Below are 11,964 nucleotides of genomic sequence, written 5' to 3' on the forward strand. Positions count from 1 at the left end.
AGAGAGAGAAAGCGAGCTTGCTCTTGTTGCTCCGAAGCGCGAGCCGCAGGTGATGATGATGAATCGATAGAAGAAAGAGCTGCTGCTTTCTTTCACCTGTCCGCTTGAGCTCGGTTTGTCTCGCTCGCCGCGAATAAAGCGAAGCGTTCGGTTCGATCCTTCACTTCAATGAGGCTGTTCGCGAACTATTGGAGTACTCCAGCTTTGCCACAGCAGCACCGTAGAGTAACGTTACTCCCCTCGCGTCATGTCTCACTCTGAGAGATGGGCAAGTTCGACGATCACGAGAGGGTGATCCTCAACGTCGGGGGCACGAGGCACGAAACCTACCGGACCACGTTGAAGACCCTGCCGGGCACGCGTCTGGCCCTGCTCGCCTCAGAGTCGGACCTCGGGTCGGTTCTGGACCAGCTGCAACAAGTCCCGGGCTTCATCGAGTACAACGCGCGCAGCAACGAGTATTTCTTCGACCGGCACCCAGGCGTCTTTGCCTACGTGCTCAACTATTACCGGACCGGTAAGCTGCACTGCCCGGCGGACGTGTGCGGGCCGCTGTTCGAGGAGGAGCTGTCCTTCTGGGGAATCGATGAGACGGACGTGGAGCCGTGCTGCTGGATGACCTACCGACAGCACCGGGATGCCGAGGAAGCGCTGGAGGTGTTCGAGATGAACGTGGACAACGACGAGGACGACGAGTACGGCAAGCGGCTTGGCATCGAGGACGTGGTGTCCGCGGACGGTACCGGCAGCAGGTGGAGAAAGTGGCAGCCGGTCATCTGGAACCTGTTTGAGGACCCGTACTCCTCCAGAGCCGCTCGGGTAAGAGCGCAGCGCGGAGTCGCCAAACGGTTACGCGCGTCTCCTTTACGCGCTTGCGCTTCCAAACAACACCAAAACTCATGCATGCGTGCAGACAAGTCTGTTTTGTGTTTAAGTTTCCGTGCATACTAGTAAAATGCGTTAAATGCGATCAACATTTCATCAAGTTTTGTGTTACTAAGTGCTTGTGCATGCAGCTAAACCAGTGCGTTTCCAAAAAAACGCCAAAACTCACGCATGCGCGCGTAGACAAGTCTGTTTCGTATTTAAATTCCTGTGTATACTAGTAAACGTGCTGGAGACGTGTGATGAGAGAGTCTCATCAAAAATGCGTTAAAACTTGAAGTGTGAGTGTTACTAAGTGCTTGTGCATGCATCTAAACCAGTGCGTTTCTAAACGCTTGCGTTTCCATACAACGCAAAAACTATGCACTTATGCATATGTATGCGTGTAGATAAGTATGTTTCGTGTTTAAATTCCCGTGCATGCTAGTTAATGTAGAGATGAGAGAGTCTTATCAAAATGTGTTAAAACTTGATGAAATGTGAGTGTTATTAAGTTCTTGTGCATGCATCTAAACCAGTGCGTAATGGTCTAACCCAGTGGTTCCCAATCCTGGTCCTGGAGAACCCCCAACACTGCACATTTTAGATGTCTCCCTATTTAAACACACCTGATTCAACTCATCAGCTCATTAGTGAAGACTCCAAGACCTCAAATGTGAGTGTCAGATAAGAGAGACACCAAAAGCGTGCAGTGTTGGGGGTTCTCCAGGACCAGGATTGGGAACCACTGGTCTAACCATTGGAGAGGCAGGTGTCACATATTAAGATCAAATCAAGACCGACTTGGCAAACACATTACAGACCGCGCATGCATGAGTGTTCTTCATCTAAAGATATGCATTGGTAACAGGTGTCCAGAACAGTCAACTTCTTCAGTGAAGGCATTTTTATCCTCTGTTAAAGCAGCCTTGGGTAAATTTGGCCTGATCGAGGGAGAGAAAAGAATCGCAGCCCTCCCACACTTATGTGACACAACTCAGAGAAAGCGTAATAGAGGTTATTTTGCATTAGTCGCCATTTGAAATGTTTTTAATTAAACGATTGGTTGGAGGAGGCTGTTAACATCAGTGGAAAAGAAAAAGATTAATTATTGAGATTGTTGCAGGCAAATTCAGATGCACTGCAGAGATCAGCCATATCAAATTTTAAAGACCTTTTTCTTTGTGCTGCTTTGGTTTCTGACTGAGTAATGGTTTTTTTTTTTTGTTGTTGCTCTGATTATATGCAGGCCAATGAGATAGAAATCTGCTATCACTAGTGTGTGTTTTAGTTTAAAATTCTTGTTTTTGTTGTTGTTACTCATTTTATTAAATACATTTTACCATCATATTTGAAATGGAAGTGGTTTCTTTTTGAAAATGCTAGTTTTATTTAGAGAAACAACGGCAGTTTACTCCAAAGAGAGACTGGTCTTCACATTAAAGGAGCAGTTCACCCAAAAATGAACATTTGCTGATAATGTCCTCACCCTCAAGTCATCCAAGATGTAGATGAGTTTGTTTCTTCATCAGATCTGGAGAAATGTAGCATTCCATCCCTTGCTCATCAATGGATCCTCTGCAGTGAATGGGTGCCGTCAGAATGAGAGTCCAGACAGCTGATAAAAACATCACAATAATCCACAAGTAATTCACACCACTCCAGTCCATCAATTTCCTCCATATTGCTTTCTCCAGTGAAAAAGTCGTCTCGTCTGAATCAGGAGAGAAATCTGCACAGATCGAACACCATTTACAAGCCAAAAAAGTTTTAAACAAATGTGGTTAGATTATGATGTGAGAGACAAGAGGAGATGGACTTTTTCACTGGAGGAAGCGTTATTATGGATTAGATTCAGATTTTGGCAAGCAATTATTTGAAGTTAAAAACGTATTAATGAATCTGTTTTTCACAAACATGCAGCTTTTGTCTTCTCAAGACATTAACTGATGGACTGGAGTGTGGATTACTTGTGGATTATTCTGATGTTTTTATCAGCTGTTTGGACTCATTCTGACGGCACCCATTCACTGCAGAGGATCCATTGGTGGGCAAGTGGTGGAATGCTACATTTCTCCAAATCTGATGAAGAAACAAACTCATCTACATCTTGGATGACCTGAGGGTGATTGTCATGATTGTCATGCTTTTCCTTTAATGGTGGGTAATTCTCCAGCTGGTCTGTGGTCAGTGAATGCACACATCACACACATCAGAACTGGTCCAATGTTGGTTGATTGAATTGTTTTTACCTGCAGAGGTGGACCAAACGAGGGGGCGATGTGCTCTTGTGGATCTAATCAATAATTAATTGTTCCTCTAAACGAAGAGTCTGCTAACTCCATTTTTAATGAGCAGAAACTGTGACCTTGGCACAAACAGACTCACAGATTATGGTTCTTGCAATGTTCTTATAACACGTATGTTATTAACCAGCACACATTTCCCAGAATTCACCATGCAGCTCCTAGTTTGCATCATTGTGCTCCCATGATGCCTTCAGTCTGGTTTCATCCATCCATCTATCTATCTGTTTATGCAGCGGAGGGTTTGACGCTGTGATCATGTTGACGTGTGTTTTGATGCCGCGTGTGCCCTTGCCACTTAAGAGGTTAACACTGGCGCACGTCTGAGGATGCTGCGCCGAGACGGTTTCCATGGCGACCTTATCGCTCATCGGACGCCCGTGTTCATTCAGAGCAGCGATTGATTTCAGAAATCCAGTCGAGTGCGAAGCCTGCGCGTGCTTTGTGCGTCTGCTCCTTTCCTCTGGTGCCGTTTGAAACGAGTGTGTATGACACATTGTGGTGTGTGGATGATTCACACGCTGGAAGAATAAACACGGTCATAACAGAACGTGTGTGTGTTTATGTAGGCACGGATGATCTGAACGCTGATGCTGGCAGCCGGTGTCTTGCAGCTTAAACTTTGCTGTCAGTCATTTCTTTAGATCAGTCAGTGAGCGCTGATTATCTTGTCGAGTTTCGCGTGTGTTGAGGCTGTGGGCGTCTTCGTGGGATGTTATTGTCCGTGTGCAATTACAGTAATGAAACATGATCTTTTGAGAACAAGCCTTGAGTTGATGGTAATGATGATGAAGCAAAATGTCTTTGTAAACACAATATTAACTAGCCATTTTTGCTCCATAATGGGATGAAAATGGTTAATTTTTTAAAAGAAGTCTCTTCTGCTCACCAAGACTGCATTTACTGGATCAAAAGTACAGTAAAAATTCATTTTGTTAAATGTTACAATTTAAAATTTCATAGTGTGAATTAGAAGGATTTCTGAAGGATCATGTGAATCACTTGCTCACCGATGGATCCTCTGCAGTGAATGGGTGCCGTCAGAATGAGAGTCCAGACAGCTGATAAAAACATCACAATAATCCACAAGTAATTCACACCACTCCAGTCCATCAATTTCCTCCATATTGCTTTCTCCAGTGAAAAAGTCGTCTCGTCTGAATCAGGAGAGAAATCTGCACAGATCGAACACCATTTACAAGCCAAAAAAGTTTTAAACAAATGTGGTTAGATTATGATGTGAGAGACAAGAGGAGATGGACTTTTTCACTGGAGGAAGCGTTATTATGGATTAGATTCAGATTTTGGCAAGCAATTATTTGAAGTTAAAAACGTATTAATGAATCTGTTTTTCACAAACATGCAGCTTTTGTCTTCTCAAGACATTAACTGATGGACTGGAGTGTGGATTACTTGTGGATTATTCTGATGTTTTTATCAGCTGTTTGGACTCATTCTGACGGCACCCATTCACTGCAGAGGATCCATTGGTGGGCAAGTGGTGGAATGCTACATTTCTCCAAATCTGATGAAGAAACAAACTCATCTACATCTTGGATGACCTGAGGGTGATTGTCATGTTGGGTGAACTTTTCCTTTAATGGTGGGTAATTCTCCAGCTGGTCTGTGGTCAGTGAATGCACACATCAGAAATGGGTTAACTGGTCCAATGTTGGTTGATTGAATTGTTTTTACCTGCAGAGGTGGACCAAACGAGGGGGCGATGTGCTCTTGTGGATCTAATCAATAATTAATTGTTCCTCTAAACGAAGAGTCTGCTAACTCCATTTTTAATGAGCAGAAACTGTGACCTTGGCACAAACAGACTCACAGATTATGGTTCTTGCAATGTTCTTATAACACGTATGTTATTAACCAGCACACATTTCCCAGAATTCACCATGCAGCTCCTAGTTTGCATCATTGTGCTCCCATGATGCCTTCAGTCTGGTTTCATCCATCCATCTATCTATCTGTTTATGCAGCGGAGGGTTTGACGCTGTGATCATGTTGACGTGTGTTTTGATGCCGCGTGTGCCCTTGCCACTTAAGAGGTTAACACTGGCGCACGTCTGAGGATGCTGCGCCGAGACGGTTTCCATGGCGACCTTATCGCTCATCGGACGCCCGTGTTCATTCAGAGCAGCGATTGATTTCAGAAATCCAGTCGAGTGCGAAGCCTGCGCGTGCTTTGTGCGTCTGCTCCTTTCCTCTGGTGCCGTTTGAAACGAGTGTGTATGACACATTGTGGTGTGTGGATGATTCACACGCTGGAAGAATAAACACGGTCATAACAGAACGTGTGTGTGTTTATGTAGGCACGGATGATCTGAACGCTGATGCTGGCAGCCGGTGTCTTGCAGCTTAAACTTTGCTGTCAGTCATTTCTTTAGATCAGTCAGTGAGCGCTGATTATCTTGTCGAGTTTCGCGTGTGTTGAGGCTGTGGGCGTCTTCGTGGGATGTTATTGTCCGTGTGCAATTACAGTAATGAAACATGATCTTTTGAGAACAAGCCTTGAGTTGATGGTAATGATGATGAAGCAAAATGTCTTTGTAAACACAATATTAACTAGCCATTTTTGCTCCATAATGGGATGAAAATGGTTAATTTTTTAAAAGAAGTCTCTTCTGCTCACCAAGACTGCATTTACTGGATCAAAAGTACAGTAAAAATTCATTTTGTTAAATGTTACAATTTAAAATTTCATAGTGTGAATTAGAAGGATTTCTGAAGGATCATGTGACACTGAAGACTGGAGTAATGATGCTGAAAATTCAGCTTCACATCACAGGAATAAATTACATTTTACAATATATTCACATAGAAAACAGATATTTGAAATTGTAATAATATTTCACAATTTGACTGTTTTTACTGTATTTTCGTCAAATAAATGTAGTCTTGGTGAGCAGACGAGACTTCTTTCAAAAACATTAAGAATCCTAATTATTCCGAACTTAAAGGAGCAGTTCACACAAAAATGGCTTTTTTATTTCTTTATTTCTTTATTTTTTAAGCTAACATGAAACATCATTTGAAACCCATTTTTTAACCATAGTATGACACATGTCTGTGTGAAACAGAATAATTAACTAAAGATGTAGAAAATTCACCTTAAAATGATCCAAACCTGTGTGATTTTTTTTTTCTTTGGGATATTTTGAAAACATTGAGGTCCAAACAACTTTGAGAACAAGTCTTGAGTTTGTGATGATGATGTCATAGTGCATCTAAAATGTGTCTATTAGGGCTGTCAAAATGACTGAAAAACTAAATTAGAATTTTCTACTTAAATATTATCAAAATTCGAACTATATTCGAATTTAAAAGGCATAATTTCAGTTAGGGGAAAAAAAGCTTTTGCCTTCTCTCCTGAGGCCACAAGAGGGTGCATCGCACAAAATATTATGCACGTTTCTTCAAAGCGTAATAAAATAACACGACTATCTTTGGAAAAAAAAGTGCATTATGTTTAAAATAATGTTTATAAATCATATATAATTAATAAAGTTGCTTAAACAATTAGCGAACACTCTAAAAAATGCTGGGTTGTTTCAACCCAACTTTGGGTCAAATATGGACTAGCCCAACTTTTGGGTTAAAAATTTAATGTAAAAATTGAACCCAACGGTTGGGTTAGTCCATTGAAACAACCCAGCATTTTTTAGAGTGAAAAAAAACAGCACCATGCATGTATGTATAGTTTAATACAAAGGACCGAACACCAATCACAAAGAGTAGGCTACTTTCTTCATTTAAAAACATGAGCGAGATTGGGATGGGGAAAAACCGCCATAAAGTCTTGAGACATGTTTTTTATAAGTTGAACTTGCATTAATTTTACATGGCTTTCTAAACATGCCGCTCTCTTGTGCCAGACGCGAGTGCAACGCTGATAGATCATAGATGTCCCTCTAGAAAATGTGATAAATATGTGTTCTGTGTGAACGGCTTGGTTTCAGTTTTGACGTAAACGACACAATCTCCACACTGATGCTCTCGTTTTCTGCAATATGAATGAACAACGTAGCAGCGCCACATCTAGTGGGTTCAACTGGACAGGCTAACAAAAGCATTCAAATGCAATCAATGACACTTACATCGTCGTCACATCTCGTGCGCCACTGATAAGGCTGCCTGATGGCTGACGCAGACCTAAAATTCGAATGCAACGTTTTTGCATTCGAATGTGGATTTAAAAAAAAAAAAAATTATTCGACGAATATTCGAAAAAAAATTTGACAGCCTAATGTCTATAAATTGTTGCTTGGCTCAGTTTTTCAACATTAGATGGCATTTGCTACCCATTTTTGCACCAATGTCAGAATGTCATGACTCATGAATGTCAGATTGAAACAGAATTCTTAACAAGAAAAAAAGGTAGTGAGAGTCTTAAAGGAACAGTTCACCCAAAAATGACGTTTCAACCCTGTCTGACTTGTTCTTATCTGCGGGACACAAAGAAGATATTTTGTTGAGGAATGTTAAATATAAATTGTTGCTTGGCTCATGTTTTCATGTTAAAGGCCATGTTGTGCTGTAATGTGACGTATATCTGAGTAAAACAGAATAATTTACAAGAAAATGTAGGGTGAGATTTAAAGAAACAGTTCCAAAATGATCCAAACCTACATGACTTTTATTCTTCTGTGGGACATGAAGATATTTTGATGACTGAGGTCCAAACAACCTTGAGTTGGGGTTATTGATGATGATGATGAATGATTGTGCATCTAAAATGTGTCAATGTGTCAATCTCCCCCAAAGGGAGATATTTTGTTTTTTAAAAATCCCTTTTCAAGAACTACAACGAACGGCTCGTTTGGACTACAGCGTTTTTTTTTTACTCTGTTCCTGAGCATTATCACCCCAATTTGCTATTGTGTGCTGCGCATTTTACTGAGGACAGCTTCCACAACACGAGGGAGTACCGTGCCGGATTCGCCCAAAAGTTTTTGTTGAAAGACGGAGCAAGGGGCGTGGCAGTAATGAAACACTGTCTAAGCTGTTCGCCAATCACAACGCACTGGGACAGCTAATCAATCACAACACATTTTGTTTTTCGGAAGGCGGGCCTTCATCAAAGTCGGAACTAATCGAGCTGTTTGTGCCAGGCTGGGGAGAAAGGTATTTTAATCATGTAAATTATGTGAAAAATTATGTGTTTTTCGAACCACCAAGCATGAGAGCATGTTCTAGTACACCCCCAAAACAAAATCAAGACTTTGTAAAAGAGCATAATAGGACCCCTTTAAAGGAACAGTTCACCCAAAAATTACAATCAAACTTGCATGACTTTTGTTGTTCTGTGGTACAGAAAGAAGATATTTTGAAGAACGTTGAGGTTCAAACAACATTGAGAACAAGCCTTGAGTTGGCGATGATGATGTTGAAGTCACTGTGCATCTAAAATGTCCATAAATTGTTGCATGGCTTTATTATTTAAGGCAATTTTTTTGTGCCATAATGTGACATATCTGAATGAAATAGAATAATTCATGAGAAAATGTAAGGTGAGACGTTTATGGTTTGACTTTTGAGACTTTCGGTTTGGTTTGGCGAATCACCTAAAAATGATGTTCTAAACCTGTATGACTTTTGTTCTTCTGAGGGACACAAAGAAGATATTTTGAAGACCGTTGAGGTCCAAACAACCTTGAGTTGGTGTTATTGATGAAGTTATTTTGCATCTAAAATGTCTGTAAATTGTTGCTTGGCTCAGTTTTTATGTTGAAGGCAACATGAAACAGCATTTGCAACCCATTTTTGTACCATAATGTGACGCATATCAGAGTATAATTGAATAATTAACAAGAAAATGTAGTGAGAGCCTTAAAGGAACAGTTCACCCAAAAATGAATGTATGACTTCTATTTTGAAGATATTTTGACGATCTTTGGAGTCCAAACAACATTGGATCCCATTGACAAAACACAAGGTTTTTCAAAACATCATCTTTGTTCTTCCACAGAAGAAACATACAGGTTTGGAATGACATGAGTGTCAGTAAATGATGACAGAATTGGGCATTTCACATCAAAATATATTCATTGCAAGTTTGCAGTTGGTTAAAACCCTGTTGGCACACTATTGAGGAGGCTTTTTGACCAGGATGTGGAGGCTGAAGGTCATGTTCACCTTCCAGAAAAACCTTCCATGTTTCCCAGTGGTACTTTTTTTGTTGCATTAACCAGCATTAAATTAGTAGCAGTAGTTTTTTAACTAGCACATAAACAAACATGCATGCATGTGACGTGTGTCCAACACTGACCAGTGTTTTCAGTCCAAAGTCCAACATTAGCATCTTCCTCAAAGTGCACCGTTTATAGCCTCTGCGTGTCATTTTTAGTGCGAGACAGTAATTACAGATCTGTCTTTCTCGTGGCTGACGGGAGGACATTGCGAACCGCTGTGTGAGAGATGTGTTTGCTGGAGAAATTAAGCCCAACACAGGTTGCCTTGTTAAACAGGCCGCCGACGCCACCGTTTCACGTACCGCTGGATCTGGCTTTCATGTCGAGCTCGTTTGAATCTCGCACACATGCATTAGCGAGCTCATTTCGGCCGGTCTGAAATGCACGACTGTCTTTTGTGTTGTGATAATTGCACTGCTGGCTTTTTCCTGTATTTGCACAAACTGCTTTCAAGTCCTCCTCCGAGCTGGTCCGTGGCTTCAAAAGAGTAACACGGGCCTAATGAAGCCGTTCAGACCACCGGGGCCAATCACACATACACACACACCCCCACCCGCCCACCAGGGCTCTAGACTCATTCTTCCCACTGGTCGCTCTTTTGCGACTAACTTTCTCAGTTGGTCGCACGAGCACATGATTTGGTAATAAAAAAACGTTTATTAACAAAAATGAATAAGATGAGGCATGGCAAACACCACATGCTGTATTATATACCGACTAATAAATTAAAGAAAGTTTAACAAACACTGAGGAATCAAATAAAAAAAATAATAAAAGAGAGCCATAGCGTAACATGAGGTAAACGGCAAAGATAACAAGCTTTTCAAAATGAAAACAAAAAGAAATGTAAAACTAAACTTGCTGATGGTGACAGTGCTTGCATGTTTTTTTTCCCCACAAGAATACCAACATCTTCTCCCTCTCTGGTTTAAGAAGCGGTCTTTTATTTTACTTTAGCTTGAAAATCATCCATCGTTTCCTCAATATTCTTCATTTTTGCTGCGCGCACCTTCGCGCTCGTGCTGAAGCGGCGAGTATAAACCAGAATCTACACTCGAAGCGCTGCGCAGTTCAAACGAGTAGCGTGGTTTCGATATGCTTTCAATTTCGTTTGCCGTTTGATGTTTCTCATGTGCAACAGAAATGGCAGCGCTTATGACTGAGTTGAACAACGTGGTGGTCATGCCAGCGCAACCGCACACAATATTTAGTCGCACAGGTAGAAAAAATGGTCGCAGTCTGGAGTCCTGCACACACACACACACACACACTCACTGCTTTCACTAATCACTGATTAAATAGCAAATCAAACTTTGTTTTTGTGCTGTTGTACAGATGCTGAATGTACATACAGACTCCAATCAGCCCGTATCACACATACTCGCCTACGTTCGCCTTTAGATGACACTGAAAACAAAGCCGCTCTACTAATATTTTAGCAATAATGGAGGAAAACCTTTTTTGTTTTTGCAATAGATCTGCTTTGACAGCGCGTCAACCTGCGACTGAAAGGATTCGAGTGTTTAATAATGTTTCATGTTGTGAAAGAACGAGGCAGGAATAGGTGGTATTTCCAAAATATTATCGCAGTATGAGTAATTTTGTAGTCATTTTATGGCATTCAGCAAAAGATTGACTTATAAGCATATGGTAATGATTGTTTGCACTTCTCTATACAACATTTTTGTGTTAGTTCATGTTTCTTTGTGTGTGCAAACCCACTCGAATCCATGGAAATATACAATGGTGTAGCAAAATCTCTACATGTTTACATTTATGCTTTCTAATGCAATTATAACAGCCAGATCAACACTGAGAAATGATGCATTTGCACACTAAAGTCATGCATCTTTTTATAAATACTTTATACAGTGGTGGCCAAATTTAATAGAACATTAGTATTTTCACCATGCAGCTAAAAAATGGTTTAAGTCAGTTATTTCTATCTTTTGCTGTAGTGTCAGTAGGAAATATCAGTTTCCATTTCCAAACATTCATTTTGCCATTAATTGTAATAATCCAGTGAGATTTTTGTCTGACAGCAGCCAGTGCTCCACACAGAGATCTGATCTCATCATCATCCAGTCTGTCTGGAATCACACGAAGAAACATAACAAACTGAGACAGACCAAAATCTAAAACCAGAAGAACTGTGGCAACGTCTCCAAGATGTTTCAAGAGACGTACCTGCAAAGCTACCTGAGAAACTATGCACAAGTGCACTGAGGGCAAAAGCTGCTTTAAACACAAAAGATGGTCACACCAAATGTTGATTTAATTTAGTTAAAGGGGTCACATGATGCTATTTTAAAGATCATTATTTTGTGTATTTGGTGTAACAGAAATATGTTGACATGCTTTAATGTTCAAAAAACACATTATTTTTCAAATACTGTACATTATTGTAGTTCTTCTATGCCCCGCCTCTCTCAAACGCATAGTTTTCTACAAAGCCCCTCCTTCCGACAAGCACAGACTGCTCTGATTGGCCAGCTGACCCAGTGCATTGTGATTGGCCGAATACCACAAGCATGCGTCGGAAATGTAACGCCCCTTTCCATAATCGCGAGCTTCAGCTTTCAACATAAATGTAAAGA

General features: G+C 40.9%; 1 protein-coding gene across 1 annotated transcript in view; it reads left to right on the plus strand.

Annotated features, from left to right (window-relative positions):
- The first annotated feature begins 50 nt into the window (after positions 1-50).
- The window catches only part of LOC107658752 (potassium voltage-gated channel subfamily C member 2-like), a 44,399-nt gene continuing 32,485 nt past the window's right edge, over positions 51-11,964 (plus strand). Inside the window, exon 1 of the mRNA XM_016447400.1 lies at positions 51-819. Coding sequence (XP_016302886.1) covers positions 265-819 — 555 coding nt within the window. The 5' untranslated portion in view covers positions 51-264. The remainder of the gene's footprint in view (positions 820-11,964) is intronic.

This window comes from Sinocyclocheilus anshuiensis, unplaced genomic scaffold (assembly GCF_001515605.1).
Source record: "Sinocyclocheilus anshuiensis isolate Anshui unplaced genomic scaffold, SAMN03320099.WGS_v1.1 scaffold283, whole genome shotgun sequence".
Taxonomy (NCBI): Eukaryota; Metazoa; Chordata; class Actinopteri; order Cypriniformes; family Cyprinidae; genus Sinocyclocheilus; species Sinocyclocheilus anshuiensis.